At 39.7% G+C, this 22,015-nt stretch overlaps 3 protein-coding genes across 6 annotated transcripts in view; 1 reads left to right on the top strand and 2 right to left on the bottom strand.

Annotated features, from left to right (window-relative positions):
* Positions 1-51: 51 nt before the first annotated feature.
* Positions 52-11,912, bottom strand: hnrnph3 (heterogeneous nuclear ribonucleoprotein H3 (2H9)). 3 transcript variants are annotated; one of them, XM_022193538.2, is made up of 11 exons: positions 11,787-11,912; positions 10,719-10,811; positions 10,421-10,576; positions 10,029-10,172; positions 8,578-8,716; positions 7,660-7,859; positions 7,232-7,327; positions 6,705-6,814; positions 4,479-4,614; positions 1,265-1,321; positions 52-1,157 (listed from the first exon to the last, which is right to left on the bottom strand). In XM_022193538.2, the coding sequence occupies exons 2-11, from the start codon at positions 10,804-10,806 to the stop codon at positions 1,084-1,086; spliced, it is 1,200 nt and encodes a 399-aa protein (XP_022049230.1). In that variant the 5' UTR covers positions 10,807-10,811; positions 11,787-11,912; the 3' UTR covers positions 52-1,083. The 3 variants fall into 3 exon arrangements, with proteins under 3 accessions (XP_022049230.1, XP_022049231.1, XP_022049232.1); XM_022193539.2 differs by having other exon boundaries at positions 11,781-11,865; XM_022193540.2 differs by lacking the exon at positions 11,787-11,912 and adding an exon at positions 11,480-11,596.
* On the top strand, positions 11,729-21,078 carry LOC110950768 (phenazine biosynthesis-like domain-containing protein 1). 2 transcript variants are annotated; one of them, XM_051945012.1, is made up of 10 exons: positions 11,729-11,853; positions 16,875-16,974; positions 17,752-17,850; positions 18,098-18,207; positions 18,392-18,421; positions 18,770-18,858; positions 19,082-19,173; positions 19,544-19,627; positions 20,141-20,203; positions 20,367-21,078. In XM_051945012.1, the coding sequence occupies exons 2-10, from the start codon at positions 16,914-16,916 to the stop codon at positions 20,477-20,479; spliced, it is 741 nt and encodes a 246-aa protein (XP_051800972.1). In that variant the 5' UTR covers positions 11,729-11,853; positions 16,875-16,913; the 3' UTR covers positions 20,480-21,078. The 2 variants fall into 2 exon arrangements, with proteins under 2 accessions (XP_051800972.1, XP_022049225.1); XM_022193533.2 differs by lacking the exon at positions 11,729-11,853 and adding an exon at positions 16,339-16,533.
* The window catches only part of dna2 (DNA replication helicase/nuclease 2), a 12,890-nt gene continuing 11,908 nt past the window's right edge, over positions 21,034-22,015 (bottom strand). Inside the window, exon 25 of the mRNA XM_022193532.2 lies at positions 21,034-21,954. Within this exon, the coding sequence (XP_022049224.2) occupies positions 21,901-21,954 (54 nt within the window). The 3' untranslated portion in view covers positions 21,034-21,900. The remainder of the gene's footprint in view (positions 21,955-22,015) is intronic.

Genomic DNA, 22,015 nt, shown 5'->3' with positions numbered 1-22,015 from the left:
TTGCCACTGTAACATCATTTCATACACTTCAAAAAGTCAGGGAGGCTGAAGGACAATTAAATATAAAATTTATTAGGCAAAATGTACAACAGCTGCATAAGCTATCTTACAGCTCAAATATAGACTTTATTTTACTTCCACTCTTTGAGAGTGGAATATAATATTCAACTCAGTTTTAAATTCTGTAATGAATTGTGAAAACATTCATAAAAAAACACACTGGCACACATTTAGAAACATTTCATACCAGGAAAGCTGATCTGAAGTCCTATTTGAGTCAGTGTATCAGGATGGTGTTCTGAAAGTATGTTGAGCTACAACAACAAAGATTATTTTTTTATATATAAACATATGAACTTCTTACTAAGAGAAAGGCTTGTAATCATCCAACTCCTTATATCACCGATTCAAAGCAAAGTTAAAATGATTATATTCCAGGTGACCGTGCTCGGTCCTGACAGTCCAGTGCCTCCATATTTTCATATGCATCAAACAAAAACTACAGCTGTTAATTAGAGGGATGAAGTTGTGTCTCCCTGCTGCATTGGTACTGAAACTAAATTAAAGTGCATCCCAATGAAAATAAAAACTCAAACAGATTCCATATAACATTTTTAACTCACAAATCTGGAAGTCTCTGAAATCTAACCACTTTGCAAACAAAAATGTATCTTTCTGTAGCAACTACATGTTTTTTTATTCATGTTAATTACAATAAACTATAGTACAATATTCAGTTGCTTTAAAAAAATAAAAGGTAAATGCGAACATGACTCATAAAGCGTGTTCAGCACCTGCAACAGCTGCAACATTTTATCATTGACAAGCTGTTGTGTATTTTGTTCTTCATATGCTTTCAGGAATGGTGTGAAAGTAGTGCTCATTCAGGTCATATTTGGTATGACATTGTGTCAAGTTGTACTACAAATCTGCACTTCAAAAAAAAAAAACCAAAGCATTTGTCATGTAACAAATGAGTAACTTCACATCAGCTTTCCTGCTTTGAAACACCAAACGATTAAATGTGGCCTGATAAGACGTGAGACAGACGCCAGGATGGATTGGAAGAGTTGGATGACATCATCAGTATGCACCTCTCAGCCCACTGCTCCGGGAGCCTCCGCCTCCTCCTGAGTTACCATAGTAACCACCACGGCCTGAAAAAGTTGTGAGAAGGTAAGTCAGTGAAAAAAAGAAATAATTTCTCAACTCCATAATATCATTAAAATGTGCAGGCGATATGCAATAAAGGAGAAGAACTCACTCATTTCAGCTGCTCCGCTGGATGTTGAGTTCAGGAACAGCTCAATATAACGATGCTCTGTTGAGAAAACATCGACCCATCAGTCTGAGGAACCTGTGATTCTCTTGCCAGTTAATACAAATGAAATCTACTTATTTACACACACACACACACACACACACACATGTTTGTACTTCTATCTTAGTGAGGACATCCATAGGCGTAATGCATTTCCTAGAGCCTTACCCTAACCTTAACTATCACAACTGATTGCCTAAACTTAATCCTTACCTTAACCCCAACCAAACCTCAATTCATACCTGTTCTCTAAAAACAAGTCTTCACCCTCAAACATGGCTGTTTCAAAGTGAGGACCGGCCAAAATGTCCTCACTTTGATAGTTAAATGCAGAAAATGGTCCTCACAATGTAGCAAGTACAAGAACACACACACACACACACACACACACACACACACACACACACAACACACACACACACACACACACACACACACACACACACACACACACACACACACACACACACACACACACACACACACACACACACACACACACACACACACACACACACACACACACACACACACACACACACGTCCTTCTCAAAAAATTAGCATATTGTGATAAAGTTCAGTATTTTCTGTAATGTACTGATAAACATTAGACTTTCATATATATTAGTCATTACACACAACTGAAGTAGTTCAAGCCTTTTATTGTTTTAATATTGATGATATTGGCCAAAAAGTAAAGAAAAAACAAAAATCCCTATCTCAAAAAATTAGCATATTATGAAAAGGTACTCTAAACAAGCTATTAACCTAATCATCTGAATCAATGAGTTAACTCTAAACACCTGCAAAAAATTCCTGAGGCCTTTAAAAACTCCCAGCCTGGTTCATTACTCAAAACCGCAATCATGGGTAAGACTGCCGACCTGACTGCTGTCCAGAAGGCCATCATTGACACCCTCAAGCAAGAGGGTAAGACACAGAAAGAAATTTCTGAGTGAATAGGCTGTTCCCAGAGTGCTGTATCAAGGCACCTCAGTGGGAAGTCTGTGGGAAGGAAAAAGTGTGGCAGAAAACGCTGCACAACTACAAAAGGTGACCGGACCCTGAGGAAGATTGTGGAGAAGGGCCGATTCCAGACCTCGGGGGACCTGCGGAAGCAGTGGACTGAGTCTGGAGTAGAAACATCCAGAGCCACTGTGCACAGGCGTGTGCAGGAAACGGGCTACAGGTGCCGCATTCCCCAGGTCAAGCCACTTTTGAACCAGAAACAGCGGCAGAAGCGCCTGACCTGGGCTACAGAGAAGCAGCACTGGACTGTTGCTCAGTGGTCCAAAGTACTTTTTTCAGATGAAAGCAAATTTTGCATGTCATTCGGAAATCAATGTGCCAGAGTCTGGAGGAAGACTGGGGAGAAGGAAATGCCAAAATGCCTGAAGTCCAGTGTCAAGTACCCACAATCAGTGATGGTCTGGGGTGTCATGTCAGCTGCTGGTGGTGGTCCACTGTGTTTTATCAAGGGCAGGGGCAATGCAGCTGGCTATCAGGAGATTTTGCAGCACTTCATGCTTGCATCTGCTGAAAAGCTTTATGGAGATGAAGATTTCATTTTTCAGCACGACCTGGCACCTGCTCACAGTGCCAAAACCACTGGTAAATGGTTTACTGACCATGGTATTGCTGTGCTCAATTGGCCTGCCAACTCTCCTGACCTGAACCCCATAGAGAATCTGTGGGATATTGTGAAGAGGAAGTTGAGAGTCACCAGACCCACCACTGTGGATGAGCTTAAGGCCGCTATCGAAGCATCCTGGGCCTCCATAACACCTCAGCAGTGCCACAGGCTGATTGCCTCCATGCCACGCCGCATTGAAGCAGTCATTTCTGCAAAAGGATTCCTGACCAAGTATTGAGTGCATAAGTGAACATAATTATTTGAAGGTTGACTTTTTTTTGTATTAAAAACACTTTTCTTTTATTGGTTGGATGGAATATGCTAATTTTTTGAGATATGGATTTTTGGTTTTTCTTTACTTTTTGGCCAATATCATCAATATTAAAACAATAAAAGGCTTGAACTACTTCAGTTGTGTGTAATGACTAATATATATGAAAGTCTAATGTTTATCAGTACATTACAGAAAATACTGAACTTTATCACAATATGCTAATTTTTTGAGAAGGACCTGTATATATATACACACACACACACACATTCCCTGCCATCTTCAGCATAAACTGAACTATAATAAACACAGGTTCTTGTGAAATGTGTATTTGTTGTCTGCTTAATGCCAGAAATACACTATATTGCCAAAAGTATTTGCTCACTCATCCAAATAATCAAAATTAGGTGTTCCAATCACTTCCATGGCCACAGGTGTAGAAAATCAAGCACCGAGGCATGCAGACTGCTTTACAAACATTTGTGAAAGAATGGGTTGCTCACAGGAGCTCGGTGAATTCCAGAGTGGAACTGTGATAGGATGCCACCTGTCGTGATATTTCCTCGCTCCTAAATATTCCACAGTCAACTGTCAGCTGTATTAGAAGAAAGTGGAAGTGTGTGGGAATGACAGCAACTCAGCCACAAAGTTGTAGGCCACGTAAACTGACGGAGTGGGGTCAGCGGATGCTGAGGCGCAAGGTGCCAAGAGATCGCCAACTTTCTGCAGAGTCAGTCGCTACAAATCTTCAAACTTCATGTGGCCTTTAGATTAGCTCAAGAACAGTGCACAGAGAGCTTCGTGGAATAGGGTTCCATGGCCGAGCAGCTGCATCCAAGCCAAGAGTTGAAGCTGTTGTAGCTGCAAAGGGTGGACTGACGTCATATTGAACCCTATGGATTAGGAATGGGATGTCACTTGCATTCATATGCGAGTCAAGGCAGGTGAGTGAATACTTTTGGCAATATAGTGTATATTTTCTTCATGGCTCCAGACCGATTTTTTTTCACTGGTACATCCAGCTGTCTCCGTTGGTTGCATATCCCACCTATGCATAGACAGGAATCTCCAGTAGATGCTGCTACTGACCATTTTGGTCACTATCAGGAGCCCTGGACTCTGAGCTCCAACGTTCTGCTTCTCTAATTTTCCGTAGCTCTGTCCCATAAATATAATGCATCTTGGCTCGGAAAAGTATCCCCAGAGCCAAAGTAATGGCCACATAGGCTGCAGAGGAAAAAGGGAGGACATACGCATGTGGTTTTTGTCTTTGGACATGGCTGCCACAGCATCTTCATGGGAGCGAAACTCCACATCTGCCTCTCCAGTCGACTTGCCGTTAGGAGCCATGTCGATGTGGACCCTCATTGGATTCAAAGGAGAGAAGAACTGCGGGAAAGGAAGCAAAACTTTAAAGGTAACTTAAGCTTTTGCTAAAATTATAATTACACACATCTTAATTTGATGAGCTTCCTACAGTAGTTATTTTAGTTAGCTGCGGCGACTGTGTGTAATATTTGCTACAGGACTTAGTCTGTATATAAAGTACACATCGGCTTCCTGCACACAGTATTGAAACAATCCCAGTTTTAGTTCATAGGTGTGTCATGTTTCCTAAAATGCTGCGATCAGATATATAAACATTTTATTATTAACTTTTAGAATTTATCAGCATTGCTTCGGCAGGCAAAATAAATTGTTTTAGACTTCTTATTCCTTGTAGGGCTTTTTATTTTTGAGGAAACTGGAATTTTAAAACTTTTCAAGACCTGCTAGTACACACGTGGACAAAATTGTTGGTACCCCTCAGTTAAAGAAGGAAAAACCCACAATTCTCACTGAAATCACTTGAAATTCACAAAAGTAACAATAAATAAAAATTTATTGAAAATTAAATAATCAAAATCAGCCATCACTTTTGAATTGTTGATTAACATAATTATTTAAAAAAACAAACTAATGAAATAGGGCTGGACAAAAATGATGGTACCCATAACTTAATATTTTGTTGCACAACCTTTTGAGGCAATCACTGCAATTAAACGATTTCTGTATTTGTCAATGAGCGTTCTGCAGCTGTCAACAGGTATTTTGGCCCACTCCTCATGAGCAAACAGCTCCAGTTGTCTCAGGTTTGATGGGTGTCTTCTCCAAATGGCATGTTTCAGCTCCTTCCACATATGTTCAATGGGATTCAGATCTGGGCTCATAGAAGGCCACTTTAGAATAGTCCAACGCTTTTCTCTCAGCCATTCTTGGGTGTTTTTGGCTGTGTGTTTTGGATCGTTGTCCTGTTGGAAGACCCATGACCTGCGACTGAGACCAAGCTTCCTGACACTAGGCAGCACATTTCTCTCCAGAATGCCTTGATAGTCTTCAGATTTCATCGTACCTTGCACACTTTCAAGACACCCTGTGCCAGATGCAGCAAAGCAGCCCCAAAACATTACTGAGCCTCCTCCATGTTTCACCGTAGGGACAGTGTTCTTTTCTTCGTATGCTTGGTTTTTGAGTCTATGAACATAGAGTTGATGTGCCTTACCAAAAAGCTCCAGTTTGGTCTCATCTGTCCAAAGGACATTCTCCCAGAAGTTTTGTGGCTTGTCAACATGCATTTTTGCAAATTCCAGTCTGGCTTTTTTATGAGTTTTTTTCAGCAGTGGTGTCCTCCTTGGTCGTCTCCCATGAAGTCCACTTTGGCTCAAACAACGACGAATGGTGCGATCTGACACTGATGTACCTTGGCCTTGGAGTTCACCTTTAATTTCTTTGGAGGTTGCTCTGGGCTCTTTGGATACAATTCCAACGATCCGTCTCTTCAATTTGTCATCAATTTTCCTCTTGCGGCCACGTCCAGGGAGGTTGGCTACTGTCCCGTGGGTCTTGAACCTCTGAATAATATCAGCCACTGTTGTCACAGGAACTTCAAGCTGTTTAGAGATGGTCTTATAGCCTTTACCTTTAAGATGTTTGTCTATCATTTTTTTTCGGATGTCCTGGGACAATTCTCTCCTTCGCTTTCTGTTGTCCATGTTCAGTGTGGTACACACCTTTTCACCGAACAGCAGGGTGACTACTTGTCTCCCTTTAAATAGGCAGACTGACTGATTATGAGTTTGGAAACACCTGTGATGTCAATTAAATGACACACCTGAGTTAATCATGTCACTCTGGTCAAATAGTTTTCAATCTTTTATAGAGGTACCATCATTTTTGTCCAGGCCTGTTTCATTAGTTTGTTTTTTTAAATAATTATGTTAATCAACAATTCAAAAGTAATGGCTGTTTTTGATTATTTAATTTTCAATAAATTTTTATTTATTGTTACTTTTGTGAGTTTCAAGTGATTTCAGTGAGAATTGTGGGTTTTTCCTTCTTTAACTGAGGGGTACCAACAATTTTGTCCACGTGTGTACCTGCATAAGTCTGCACAATTTGAAAAATTTCAAGAGAAATGATCAGTGTAACTGTGCTCTTACTTTAGCGATGTCTCCCTCTGTGGCACGGAAAGGTAAGCCCCTCATATGGACAAAATGTCCGCTGTGAAAGCCCGAGCCAGTGTCACTTTGACCACTGTAACCTCCCATCCCTGAGAAGAAACATACAAACAACTGCAATAACCTTTAGTGACTTAAATGCTTTTAGTTTCTCTGATGAGAATTATACAATCAGACATATTTCTGGGGTTTTGAAAGTATTATCGTTTCATAGGTAAATGCGTGAAATCTTTATATAACCTCCGATGAGGATCCTGGGTTTACTTTGGGGACAACAAGCTAAGCTACTGCTGTTTGAAACCAAATCGTAGTTAATGCTTCATTATCAAGATGAGTGGAGCCAAAAGGCAATTTATCTTAAATGTAACAATATAAGTAAGCAAAACGTTAACAAATACTGGAAAACTTTAGCCTTTCAGCCAGCTGTAGGTACAAACTGGGCTTTCAAACAATCATTTAGTTTATCTACATGCCAGACTGGAGAAGGTTAATACAGTTTGAACTTTTACCTCTTCCTCCCCTCTCTCCTCTCACTCGATCATCAAACATGCCGTTGCCAAAACAGTAGTTGTTAAAGCCATTGTAGTTGTCAAAGCCACCGTAACCTGGACACAGAACAACAACAACAACACACAAGACATGAGACCGCTAAAGCGAGGCTCATCCTCAAAGAGAATCAGTGGCAGAAGTGAATAACATGAAAACTGGATAGTCAACATTTTCTTTCTGCAAATACAGGTGAAAATAGCAAAATAATGACACTTAAGGTGGGCCCATCAGAAAACCCTTTCAACATAAAAATGAACCCTCAATTACCTTTATCATGTAACATATCATAATAAACAAAACATTTGCATAATATACAAAGAAAATACATGCACTATGCTGTTGACTGCTCTGTTCTGAACTATTTGCACAGATGTAGAAATCTGCTTACCTCCTCCATAACCTCCTCCACTCCTCATGGTGTCCATGAGAGCCCCGCCACGACCAGGCCCGGGCCCAAAAAACCCTCCCCTGGGGCCCCCCATCATGGGTCTATCATAGGGCCCTGGTCTCTGGCCTCCCATTCCCCGCCGGGGCAGCTCATAGTAGGCTCTGATCTCATTACGACTGCTCTTAAAAATCTCTATGTACCTGCAATACGAGAGGCCCGAGGGATGAAAGGGGGGCAGAGGGCGGGATTAAGGTGCAGAAATGGCTCAACTCAGGTTACATACATAAATATGATTTACAGAGAGAGAAGATAAACACACAAAAGATAAGTATTCTAACATAGTGGTCTGAGTGCCTGAACAACTTATATCTCATCTTTAGCTGGGCTTAGGGCTGCAGTATGCCAACCTCATCACTTGCTACTTAAGGACATTTTACAGGGCTTTAAGGTGTTGTTGATTGTTTTACTAATTTAGCACATAACACATTTAGAGAAACCTTAATGGTAGAAGCTGTGCTGACTGTCTACTATACCCAAATGTTACTCTAAGACAAATAAAGAGAACTCCTTGGTCTTAAATGACCACCAGAAAACTGTCTAGGACACAAAATGATCACACCAGCTTTAACTTAAAGATTAAATACACAGCCTTTCATCCTAATATTCAACATGTAATTACAATATATATAAACCCACTTAGCCCCTCCCATTAGCATTCTAACAAATATTACATGTCCCACCCAATTAAACGATCATTTTAACAGTTTAACCACAATTTATTCTAGCACACCAACCCATGTTTATCATTCAACCAGAACCCATCCCATTAGCACCATGATTATTCTAGTTTGACCACCCATTAAATACTATAATAGAAGTCCAACCCAGTCCAGCCCGTCCCTTTCCCATCTGTCCCACCTGTGCCCTATTCTTTCCTTGTGTTTCCCCAGAGCCTTTTCTGCTATCTCCTTTGAGGCAAACTGCACGAAGGCTTCCCCTGTGCTCCTCCCCTGGTAGTCCACTGGCAGAGTAATCCCATTTGGCACGATTCTCAACCCTTCAACCCAAGCACACATAAATACATAGGTCGGTAGGTAGACTGATAGAATAGATAGAACAACACCCACGTCATCAGTGAAGCTTTCAGGGTTAATATACGTCATGGAAGCGAATAAACAACAGATGTAGAATCTCATAAGGCTGCATTAAAAAGGGGGTATCTCAGAGGACTGAATTAACACCTGCTGGCACCCAGAAGTGAACAACAAAAACAAATACTGGCCTGGAGTCAGCATATATGCCACAGTACTTAATGTAAAATAAAAATGTTTTCTGACACACTACAGAATATAGATCACCGGCTAAATTATTTATTGCCATTGAGTGCTCTCTATCTACACTAATTTTTCAGGGTTGATTATCCTTGATAGAGACTGCCAGTAAGAATGTTAATAAGGCTGACCCCAGGTCAGTTTCATGGCACTGTCTCCCCTCAGCCAAACCAGCCCAGCTCATCCTACAGTTAAACCCCTATTAGGAGGCAAACATCAAATCTGTATGAGAATACTAAATAAGTTATCTTAACACTAACATGGTTGGCATCATACTAACAATTCTTGACAAGGACAATATTGTAAGCACAGAATGACTAAACTACAAGAACAAACATACATTAAGCCTTTGGGCCATAACACACAGACAGGTTAAATAACTGTAAGTGGAGTTTAATCACTTTGTATCATGAGATCCAAAATGTTAAAGCCTGGTGCTAACAATCTGTCCATCTGCTCTGAATGTTACTGCATGCTTGTGTTGTGGTGTGTTGATCTGTAACGTGCAAAGGACAGTCGTCCAAAGTGCAGTTGGCAGAATTTGGAATCTATTTTTATGATACAATCAAAGTCACATTTCCTAGTATGGTGCTGTGTAAAAGAAGAGAGTCGTTCTACGTTTGTGCAAACATGATCTTGCCATTACATTCATTTTAAGGATGCAATAATAGGAAACAATTTCTGTAAACTGGCGCTTTAAGTTCTACTTTTGTCTTAAGACTTGCTCCTTTATGTTAACTGAACTATTTCTTGGCTTTATTTAATCAATTCTTTGGAAAAACTGTGTATTGTGCAAGGCTATATGAAATACTTCAGGCTACAATAAATATTAATCAATAGATGAGTGAAAAGCTTTGAGATCCTACTTTAAGTGTATTATCTAATTTGATCGCCTTGCACTACATTACACATCTTAGTCTAAAAAAAGTACAACAGTGGAAGAATGATGTGCCTGTAAAAACTATTCCATAGATTAGCATAAATGGTGTAACATCACAACAATTCAATAGAGTAAGTAAAGTTTCAATATTTGTTTACCTGAGAAGAACTGAACAATCTCCTCCTTGCTGCAGCCAAAGGGCAGGCCTCTAAGTCTGAGCATGCAGCCACTGCAGCTGTCATAGTCAGCAGGACCGCTACGTTTCAGCACCCAGTCCATCTCACTGCGGTTCGACTTGAACACTGGACACACACACACACAATGATCACCAAAAATAAACATTTGCTCATTTTCATGAATATTTAATTGAAGACACACATCGCAAAACAATACAGGAAAATCTTCTCCACAGTAAACTAATAAGATGAGGGAATTATTTCCACCTGGGCCATCAGTACTGTAACATAAAGTGGCAATTATGCAAAAAATGAAATTACAACTACCAACACTCAGAATCTGTTCGTCTGTTGCAATCGTTTTGGTCACTTACCTTCTATGTATCGGTGTCCCATGTATTTACGGTCCTTGGCGAGGGCATTCTTAAAATCCTCGGCAGTTTTCAGCTCGATAAATGCCTCTCCACTGGGACGCCCTTCTTTAGAGTAGGTGAAACACACTCCGTTTACTTTTCCCACGATGTCACAGTCTACATGGAAATGAGGTTGGTTGAACTTTTTTTTTTTTATATATATATAACTTTGCCTGCTCTTAGACATTCCTTATGATAAAATAGGTAAATTCAGAAGTTGATTTCATACCACAAGTTGTAAAAATGTTTAAATTCTTACCAGAGAAGAAACTGGCCACCTCCTCCTGCGTGCAGGACCAGGGAAGTCCTCTGATCCGGACCACATAACCCTCTTCATTCAAAGACATCCTCACTGCAACAGAGACACAACACAGCAGCAAGAAATTAAATTACTAACTCGGTAATACTTACAAATAAAGTCAAAGCATTGTCACTATCAAACAGCATTGTACTTCCAGTATTCCCTGACCTACAAGCCCCAGTCACTGAGTGGAGTCCCTTGTGCCAGATCTAAATTTAGAACCAAACCCATTCTGGTGACTGACTGCGCAGGTACTTTTTATAACTATACACACTAAAAACCTGCACTGCATTTATAGTAATTTATTCGGTAACTTTCTACTCTTCACATTTTTCTGTCTGCCAGTTGTTTTTGCTTCATGTGTGCACTCACTATTAATGCTGATCATCGTTATTTCGTCTTACTACTTTCAATGTACTAACTTAACAGGTTTTCTGTCATTCTAAACAACTCTACAGTTTAGTAGTAAGTAGCAAAGCAATTAGCTGAAACAGACATAAATATTAGCAGTATACAATACGTAACCACTGTTAAAAAATATGCATTACTTCGCTTTATAACGCCCGTTTCTGCAGCTGCCACAACAGTTTATATAAGCTAACGTTGGATACTTCCTCCTTCCAACTGTGTATCGTAGTTTTGGTAGAATTTATAAGGCTGCTGGCAAACGATCACAGTTCAACGTGAACTCAGTAAGACCATTAATAACGTGTTCGTACAGTATCTACTCCTTATCTGCTCCTTATTAAAGTTGCTTCTTTAGAGTTCGCCACAGGAGACCATTACTCAGCCTGGCTAGCATCTGTGCTAACGTTTCTCTGCTGTCACTCTGACGTGAGCGTGTTAGCTTGTTAGCAGTTAGCGGCTAAAGCTAACTGTAGGACACAGCGGTCAAACGCACAAGACAAACTGGAGCATATTGTGACGGTCGCACGGTGCTACTGAGTATAATAGTATATCCACAGAGAGCGATATGTCAGTCGTCGGTGTAAAATGTGTGAAACGGTGAAATGGTCTCACAGCCACCTCTTGTCCCAGTCTCCTCCTGCTCCTGTCCCGAGCCTCAGGTGACACCGCCAGCAAACCCGCTCAGGTATGTTGTCGCGAGAGTTCGGCATGTAAGCGATAACGTCCATTCAGCAACTAATGAACTAACAACAGCAATATATTATTAACACCATCGACACAATAACAGTAGTAGTAAGAAATCTGACCGAGTGTAAACGTAAAATATTTCTATCATAAAAAAATGATAAAATTAAATAACTTTACAGACTTCACTGCTTTTACTTCACATCGGATGAATATCACACATTTATGTAATTACATGTTTTGTATCTTCTGTTTAATTATCTAATTAAACATTTTGTCTGTTTAATATAATTTTACTGTATTTAATGTTTAATTTTCTTTTTAAAAGTTTTATTGTATTAAAAGTTTTTTTCCTTTGATTTAATTGCTTTTTAAAATGTAATTTATTCCTTTAATCCTTTTTTTTCTGTCAAGATTGTAACCCCAACCTTAAAGAAACAAACCTATAAATCACAATGAAAATACTTCTGTTGTCACAATCATGAGTTAGTCAGTTATTCAGTATATCAATTCAACTTTGTTTAGCACCTTTCACACAGATGACAAAACTACACAAGCAAAGAAAAAACTATGATTAAAATTCAAAGACATTTTTAAAAAAGATTTAACATGGTAAAATCTGTTGTGTCCAGGGGATGGAGGGAGTTTATTGAAGTCTTCTTGGGCTCACACAGTAAATCATTTAAAATAGAAACTTCATATTCAATCTAAGGAATCTGCAGAGCGACAGAAGAACCAACAATATCTCCTGTTTTCTCCTTTAATGAGTCGTGCTTTCAGACCAAAGAACTACAGACTCTTCACAACCTGCTCTAACTCTTCGTACAGGACCTCACCACACGGGTCAAGAAGGTTTTCTTCCCATTTCTACTCTGAAGCTCACCTTCTCCTGCTCAAACTGCTGACAAATATTTGTGCTGCTCTAAAGTTTGGTCTCCAGAACTTCCTAAAAACTCTCAGTCTCTTCTGCTGCACGTTGCTTTGGAGAACTGTTACAGAAAACCTCACTAAACTACATGGAGGGGCGTCAAGATAATCGTCCAAATGAAACCGTACAAAACCAAACTAGCACAATCCAAACGCTAAAGTCTCCTGCAGCCTACCAGAGAACCTCTGAACAGAGAATCAGGACAGGAACTCTTACATTCTGGACAACCAACGTTGGTTCACAAACAAGAACACAGAATGTGTCTGACCAAAAACCTCTAAAGACTCACTACAGCAAAGATAAAGACAACTCAGCTGCACCAAATCCACTAATCACTGCACACATTAGCACCATGTGCTAACTGTGGCTAAAGAACCACATTTACCAAGGCAACTATTCAGTACAAAGCCCTAAAACACACCAAGAAACACATTAAAGACGATTTTACTACTGGAAACTGCAAACCAATGCCTAAAGGACAAACTAAAGCAACGGAGCCAAACCCGGTTCAGTGAAGAGAAGCAGAAGAAATGTTTGAATGCCAAACTGCAGCAGTAGACACTGAGCTGCTCAGGTGTTCCTGATAACACCAAGCAGCCACCTGAACAGCCAATAGGAACACAGCTTACCGGAAGTCCAGAGGGCTGGCTTTGTGAAGTAAATTTAGTTTAAAGTTGAAGCAGAAAGTTAACAAAGAAAGTTGAAAACCACCATCTGATACCTGAAATCTCTGATTTTTCACACAAAGAACGCCTGAACATGTCAAACAGGTTCCATAGTAGAACCATCACTGTAAAAACGTCATAGTATGGTGTGTTGCTCAAAAAACATTACAACCCGGCTGTCTAGGGTCCCCAAGAAGGACACAAAGACAGGACAAACATTGGTTTCCAAGGGGTTAGGTGGCTATTTATTTGAAAGAGTAAGTTTACAACAACACAACATGTGAGCAGAAAATCACAAAGTCTGTCTTTAGTTCAGCTGAAAATATTAGTTTTTATCTTTTTTATTGACCAAACTTTTCAGGAAGTAGATGAAGAATAATTAAAGCTCTCATGTAGAAGTCACACTTATTTTGGATCCTTGTGGAGAGTTTAATCTTAGTTTGTAAAGCTGTTGAGTTTTTAGAGTCACTTGGATTGTTTTGACATTCAATAACCAAGTCCTAAAATAAAATTACAGTTGTGGATATCTGTCATTTAGTCTGGACTCAACAAATAACAGCGGCATAAATCTCAAACATCTTTATGAGGAGTCTGGATTGAGGTTTCTCACTTGATAATGATCAAAACATTAAATTTAGGTTGGTTTAAAGGAATATTCCACCTTAAATCTTTGAATGTTGACGTAAAAGGTTAGTTTCAGGAAATATTCTACCTACAAGGTCCTCACACATCCACCTTAAAGGAACATTCCACTAAAAATCCCTGGACATGCACCTAAAATGTTGGTTTAACTGAGTATTCCATCCAAAATCCTCAGAGACCTGAGGGGTTAAAAGGAATAATCCACCTAAAACCTCAACTAGGGCAGTATATATAGCAGTGACCGCAAAAAGAGGTCCTCTCTGGGTGGAAGAACTGTGTCCGAGTGGCAGCTCCCTTTCTGCTCTTACCTTGCTCACTGAACTCAAATGCCATAGAGGACTCGAGTAGTTGAAGTTTCCTGTTGCAACCTTATCTTTTTCAGCTTTCTTCCACGTCTGATCACCTCCGACCTGGTTTTTGTTGATGTTTTTGACCCTTTTTCTGAGCTTTGACCAATCCGAGAACATGAAGTACATCATCAGCATCGATGGCATAACCAGTGGAGGGAAAACCATCCTCACCATCCGCCTGATCAAGAACCTGCCCAACTGCTGCGTGGTCCATCAGGATGACTTCTTCAAGCCCCAAGATCAGTTTGAAGTTGGTGAAGATGGCTTTAAGCAGCACAATGTCATCACTGCTCTGGACATGGACGCCATGATGAGTACGATCTATGCGTGGCTGGAGAACCTGGTGAAGTTTGAGAAGTCTCATGGCGTAACACCCTGGACACAGAGATGGTCCCGAAGTCCGACAACAAGGAGGAGGAGACTCAAGTCCTCATTGTGGAGGGCTTCCTGCTTTACACCTACAGGCCTATGATGGACGTGTTAAACCAACGTTACTTTATTTTCATCCCATATGAAGAATGCAAAAAGACTCAAAAAAAATGTATAGAGTGCTACTTACTGTATTTTAAAATTTACATTACTGCACAGAATATTTCAGATTATTTTATCACAGATCAAGGGTACAGATTGTTGTTGTTCACTGTGTATTGGGTAGTACTCATTTTGATTTAGACTGATTAGTATACAGAACCTTATGATGTTTCTGGTTTACAGCTGAAAACTAGCTGCTAAAAGTACAGAATATTATTTCTTATTTTAGGTGCGATAATTGTCAGTAAACATTCTAAGAAGTGGAAATCCACAGGGTTGTATGTAGTGCTTTTCTTGCACAATATTTGTCAATTAATTGCCCTCAGGATACTGTCATTGAGTTTACCAGTTTTACATAACAGACAGAGGCTGCAGCTAATGATGTCGTAATTCACATAAACAAGGAAACAAGTACATCATAATTTGAATGTTAACAGTCCAAAATAAAAAAGTCGTATACAGCTTTCCTATTGGGTTAAACAGTCAAAACAAAAAATGAAAAAATGAAAAATACATTGTAAAAGCGAGAGGTCGGTAGCAGCTTTCATCCCCCCCACCAAAATTAATCTGGATCTGCCCCTGTCTACAGCAGGGACACCGCCAGAAACGTTTCATGGACAGAAATAGAGGTGGCAAGATGGGATAACTTACTTATTGATGATTTCAATACTGAAAATTCAGGCTTTGTGTGATGATCATTTGCAGTCAATTATGGCACAACATCTTGTTTTCATTGTTGCCCGTTGCCATGTTTAGGTAGTTCAGAGCGGTCACGGTCTGTAATGTATTATAAGCACAATGAAGTCAGTAAGTAAAATAACAGTAAAATAATGTAAGGCTGGGATGGGGCACAGGATTTAACTTTTAACAAATGTTTTACCTGCAGTTTATAAATTGTGACTGTGTGTGTTATTTACTGTTAGATCTTGTCTCCATGTTGGAAATAATTTCTAATTACAGGTGATTCATGAAGTGTTTTCTGGGTCCTCTTCTGCGCACTTCTATCTTTCTTTTGAGATGCACATGTGAGTCCAGCTGATGTCTCATGTAAAATGAAGTCTATTTGATAATTTTAGAGGAAACATTCTTACTCGACGTAACAAACATAATTTCAGCTGCTGTTAATGTTTTGAAGTCTGGGTGTAACCAAAGGCAACTGAAGTGTTTGTGCACACAGGACACACTGCCAGCTGGCTGTCAGTACTTGGAGCCTGTACAATCATCAGTGCTGCCTTCACTTGCACTCAGACACTGTAGTTGCATTCAATTACACTCGGAAATAGGAGTTTTAGTGAATGAATTTGACCTATGAGATGTGGGTTGGCCACAGTGGTGACCAATGAGATTTCAGGGGCGGCCATGCTCCCTCTGGTTGGAGCCTCTGGTCTAAAGTACAGGAACAACAGCAGATTGTTTCAAAGACTGTCCTCATCAGAGGTTGCTGTTGGTTTGAAGCCTTTTTTATTCTCGGCACAGCAATAATGGAAATTCCAGTGTTTGTCCTGGATGCCTTCACCAATTTACCATTCAAGGGAAACCCTGCTGCCATTTGTCCACTTATGCATGTGAGTAAGAATTACAGGTTTGTGTGCACTGTGGCATAGTTTGGACTCCATCGTGGCTGTCTATATTGGAGCACAGAAAAATGCAGTTTGGCACTGGGCCGAACACATGGTGACACTTCAGCCTGGTGCTTCTGAGCCGTGCATTTGGTTACTTATTCAAAGATCCCAGTTACTTTATCTCATTTTCAGTGAGCGAAGTTGAACTGTTTCCGTGGTCTGCAGTTCTATTTTTTAAGCAAAAGATGACATATTTGTTGTGAAAATGGGCCTGGTCCAGTGTGCATGCACAAGCTATTACTCATTATTACAAAATACTGTGTTGTATTGTGTGTTTCTCACAGGAGCTGAATGATGACTTGTATCAGAAGATAGCAACAGAGATGAATCTTTCAGAAACTGCTTTCATCACCAGGACCAACCCCTCTGACAGTTTCTCTACAGGTATCTCTGTTTAAATACATCACCACTGTGTAATTGATCAATGACCACAGATACCAGCTCAGACTGGAAACACTAAAGATTCAACAGAGATGCACTTTCCTTTGTCTGGTTTCTTTACTGAAATGAACTGAAATTGTACCTGTTGTCCATCTCTGTGTTGTTATTAGGTCTATTTGCATGATTATAAAACTGTTGCCAGCACTGGACACTTTCAGATGTTGTTAATGTCTCAAAGTTCTTTGACTACTAGCAGGTATTTGTGTCCTTATTTACACTTACCAAGATCCCCTGAATTGCTGGCAACAGTTGTCCATCTGTGTCTCATTATCGAGTCTGTTTGCATGATTATAAAACTGCTGACTGGAACAAAGGACCTAGTGATTTTGCAACAGAAAGGGACGACCTAATTAAATTAGTTCAGAGAAAGGCACATCACAAACACAAATTCATACAAATAAAATAATAAAAACACCCAAAAGCCCATATTACATTAAAGAAAAAGAATAAAAAACAAATGTTAAAAGAATTTAAGTAAAAGAGACTACAATAGACAAAAACAGGTGACATTCTGTCTGATGTTAGACTTTATTTATTCACTTTTTCAGCATGATAACACTTCCAAGTATTATTTATCGTGAAACAGGGAGTTTTCCATGAGATACTGTGCACATGTATAATCCTCTCTCCTTTGTGGTTTTGCTACATCATGGATGACATATGTGGAGTAAATCAGTTCTGTGTTAAGGTGCCTGTCTGAAAATGTGATGCGATTAACAGGATCAAGGTTCCGCCTTCGATGGTTCACACCAACCAATGAGGTGGATCTGTGCGGTCACGCAACTTTGGCCTCTGGAGCTATGCTGTTCCAGCATCAGAGTAAGACAAAACATAGACATCAACAGCATATCAAGGTTATTCATGGTGTTGTTACTATAGGGTTTAAATCACTGTCAGCAGGCCACAAAGTTGCCACATTTTGTAATTGTTCCAATATTATAATGACCCTTCATGGAAGAAAAATAAATTGAGCCAATACATTTGATAGTCATTTACATGGAAAAGCTTCTAGTTCATCAGCTGGTGTGTGAGAGTAATACTGTGTGTACTGCACATGTTCCTTCAGACAATGTAAATCACACCGTGGTGTTTGAGACTCTGAGTGGAGATCTGGCCGTCACCAAGAAGGGGGACGGCTACGTCATGGACTTTCCTCTCAGTCCACCAGCCCAAGAGGTACAGTATGTGTTTACGTTTCAGATGGAGGCAATCCTATCTGATATCACAGTTACAAACATTTGCCTGAAAAACCACTGTGCAGCTTTTCTATATGGTATTTTCTTGTATTACTTCTGGAAGATTGTCCAGAAATGTTAAGAAGTGATAATAACTTTTTCCCCCCAAACCACTTTCATGTCAGGATCCTAACGCCTTCAGAGACATTATCAAGGTCAGTAATACTATTTAAGTCATGAGCACAACCGTGTTAACAGAAAGATGCAGCAGTGTGATTACATTCCTGTACTTTAGAGCAGTGGTTCTCAACCCTGTTCCTCAGGACCCCATGTCCTGCATGTTTTAGATGCTTCCCTGCTCCAACACACCTGATTCAAATGATCAGCTCGTCATCAAGCCTCTGCAGAAGCCTGATGACGAGCTGATCATTTGAGTCAGGTGCGTTGGAGCAGGGAGGCATCTAAAACATGCAGGACATGGGGTCCGGAGGAACAGGGTTGAGAACCACTGCTTTAGAGTGAGAGTGTGTGAACTTAAATGTGTATTTGCATGTCTGACATAGGTGGCAGTTGGAAACCACCCAGTTCAGGATGTTTGTCTGAGCCCCACCACTAAGAAACTGCTGATTCGACTGGCTGATAGCTGTGAAAGGTTACTAACAAAACACATGCATGGAGGAATTTTCAAATACAACCAGGCTTTGGACTGCTGAGGCATGTTTGTGGTGAATTTGTTCTATTAAGTGAGAACTCTTACTCCTCAGCCAATAACTATGTGGGAACATCAGTAAAATACCCAAAAAAGAGACAGAAATTCAAACCACTGACCTTCCAGACCCACTCATCACAATCTACTGAATGCACATTGTCTCCAGGTCTGTAATAACCAGTCTGAAGGTTGATGCTGCTGCTCTTCAGAGCAGTGAGAAGAGTGGAAGAGTTAAAGGAGTAATCATCACAGCGAAAGGTAACTGAATATATGAGTATTGTCTCTTTTAGACAGTCCAGAGGGATATAGTTACAGTTTTATCACTTACTGGGACAGACCTCATATAGAAATTTTACTTTTCAGTGTGATGAATTTTCAGACGCGTAGCATCATCATAACATGAACTCTCAGACTTCAAGAACAAACCTAGAAGCATCTTTTCATGATAAGTAATACTTGTTTGTTGTCTGTGCTAAATGCTTTAACAGTTAGGTTGCTGTAAATCAATGTCTACTGAAAGTTTCTTCCCAATAGCCAACAAATATTAAAAACTACTGTTAAAGATGTCATCTAATCTAAGTGGTCTCATAACATCATCCTTCTAAAATATTTGTACATCTGACAAAAGGATCACCAGATTGCCAGCCAGGATACGATTTCTACTCCAGATATTTTGCTCCATGGAATGGCATCACTGAGGATCCTGTCACTGGTAAGATGACCGTCAAAAGTAACACTATTACCAGTGTTGAAGTCACATTTCAAAAGTAATGTATTACTTTACTTATTTACTCCCTGTAGAAAGCAATTCATTGCACTATTCAGTGTATTACTTTTGTACTACTCATCACTTGAGCTGCATCATTACATAACTGCTAATTAATATAACATTTAACCTTTCATGTGTCTTCATGTCAGCAAAAATCCTGGAAAAAAGGCCATGGCGAGATCAGGGCTCTAGGTGGCGCTGGCAAGAGACTGTACTGCCTCAAAATAAAACTAGTAAATGTAACTAATTATGAACAAGGCTTTTATATTACTGCACTTTTGGGCTGTTTTACACATTTACATACAAGCAACAGATCCAAAGACACAACAGATGAAGTGTTTTCAGATGCACTCAGAGCTCTCACGCAGTAAATTTGTTATATGTTCAATGTATTCTGTGAAATTCACCTGTGCAAAAATTGGTAACCACTTCCTGGCATGTCTTCTGTCCTTGAAGGATCTGCACACACCGTCCTCGGTAGCTACTGGTCCGAAAAATTAGGAAAGAAAAAAATGCTGGGTAAGAAACTTAAACAACTTCACATAGTTTTAATCAGCACAGTTTAAACAACCAAACCAGAGACAAGCTATTTTACCATCAACTGTGTGTCCTACTTGATGTGTTGTTTTCTCCTGTAAATGCTCCATCACTGACACTCAGATTATCCTGTGTCTTTGTGTAGCTCACCAGTGCTCCACTCGAGGCGGGGAGCTGGAACTCGAAGTGAGAGATGATGGAAGAATCAACATATCTGGACAGGCTGTTAGTGTACTGCAGGGAAAAATCACAATATAGTTACAGACACAAGTAATGAGCTGAGAGCTCAACATGTACCTGCAGACAGACGCTTTGCATCTTGTATTAATAAATACTAGATGGTATAATTAAAACGCAGGCTAGAGTCCAGACTGGTAAGTCTTATAATGAAACATCACCCAGCTAACCAGCATTCTATAGGATAGAAAAAACAGCACATTTTGTAGGGATTTGCATTATTTTATTCACATAATAAATCAAAACAAATGACAAGATTCTAAATTAATAAACTCATAGACTATCTTCAAGTAAAACAGGTTGAATGTTGAATCACAGCTGTGGTCAGAATTTTATTTGACAAAGCCCAACATGACAGTTTACTGGCGTTATAATACAAGGCTTTCCAAAAATGATTCTGAGCAGGATAATTTTTGTAACTGTAGTTTCTTCTAGATTCCTAAAATTTCATCTGTTCTGTCTTCTGCAATCTCACTGTTTCTGTCCAGCTAGTCTGCAGAGTAACTGAGATTAACGACTCAAATACTTGGCTTTACTTTAGCTTTTGCTGTTACTTAACATAAGACGCAGAAAACTTAGTTGTTAAAAAGATAAATCAATAAAAAATAATTTATATAGCAGTTTGTTTTTCCTTTTTTTTTTTTTTACAGCTGTAGACTGACAGTGAAGCACATTCACAGATCAGAATAGAGTTCTGTTAATATAATGCTCTTCTTGATCGAGAGTCAGTCTATTAAATAAAAAATTCTATACGACAGCTTGAGAGTTTTTGAGGTGGATAAAGACTGAATTTGTACCAAGCAGACTGTAAACAATATCATAATTTCAGTCTCATCAAGTTTGTCATTCCTGAAGATTTAACAAACGTCAGTTCAGTGGCAGACACACACGAGTGGATCTGACTGCACAGATTTCATTAAATCACAAATAGTTGCACCAGAAATACTGTCAGTGTATTGAGTGAGGTATTTGATGAACCATCCAAGTCTGACTCCCACTTGAGGTTTGGTGCACTTAAAATCAGTGCCACTTCAACACATCTGAACTGCTGGACCATCTTATGAATGCAGCACAAATGCTCATGCAGCTATTGCAGCATCTCAGTAGTTTGTTTCACATCAAGACATGAATGGACACCTTTACAATTAGAGTGCTGAAAGTGTTTTGCATTTAAAACTGATAAACCTTAGCACACAGCTGCTGTGGCCCAATGTTCTGGGGTTTACATCTGGCCATCTATTGATCTGCAGGAAAATGCAAGAAAAGATGCCAAGTTGTGAATGTAAACGCAACGGACTATTTTACTTTGTGAGTAGCATTTGGTTTTGATGCAAGTTAGCTCAGATCTTATTTGAAATATTTCCAGTTTGAGGTGAGGCCTTGACGTTGAGGTGTGAGGTTATACAGGTGACTTGAAACCATTATGGCTTTGTAGTCTTCTGTCACAGGTGCATGCTGGGTAAGGCCTTGTGGGCAGCTGGTGGGAGCTGGATAATGTGAAGAAAGAGTTCAGGAAGAAAACTGTATAGACACAGAAGTCATTAAAATAACTGCTAA

Source organism: Acanthochromis polyacanthus, chromosome 2, assembly GCF_021347895.1.
Source record: "Acanthochromis polyacanthus isolate Apoly-LR-REF ecotype Palm Island chromosome 2, KAUST_Apoly_ChrSc, whole genome shotgun sequence".
In the NCBI taxonomy this organism is placed as follows: domain Eukaryota; kingdom Metazoa; phylum Chordata; class Actinopteri; family Pomacentridae; genus Acanthochromis; species Acanthochromis polyacanthus.
This window is presented reverse-complemented; position numbering and strand designations above follow the sequence as displayed.

What these genes read in the sequence shown, in the direction of transcription:
- hnrnph3 (XM_022193538.2), bottom strand. Translation starts at nt 10,806, where the DNA reads ATGTCTTTGAATGAAGAGGGTTATGTGGTCCGGATCAGAGGACTTCCC. An exon ending in GGTGGCCAGTTTCTTCTCTG is followed by an intron (nt 10,577 to 10,718) that starts GTAAGAATTTAA and finishes ATTTCCATGTAG; the next exon opens with ACTGTGACATCGTGGGAAAA. An exon ending in AGGAGAGAGGGGAGGAAGAG is followed by an intron (nt 6,815 to 7,231) that starts GTAAAAGTTCAA and finishes GTTTCTTCTCAG; the next exon opens with GGATGGGAGGTTACAGTGGT.
- LOC110950768 (XM_022193533.2), top strand. Translation starts at nt 16,450, where the DNA reads ATGGAAATTCCAGTGTTTGTCCTGGATGCCTTCACCAATTTACCATTC. An exon ending in TATGCTGTTCCAGCATCAGA is followed by an intron (nt 17,851 to 18,097) that starts GTAAGACAAAAC and finishes ATGTTCCTTCAG; the next exon opens with ACAATGTAAATCACACCGTG. An exon ending in CCTTCAGAGACATTATCAAG is followed by an intron (nt 18,422 to 18,769) that starts GTCAGTAATACT and finishes TGTCTGACATAG; the next exon opens with GTGGCAGTTGGAAACCACCC.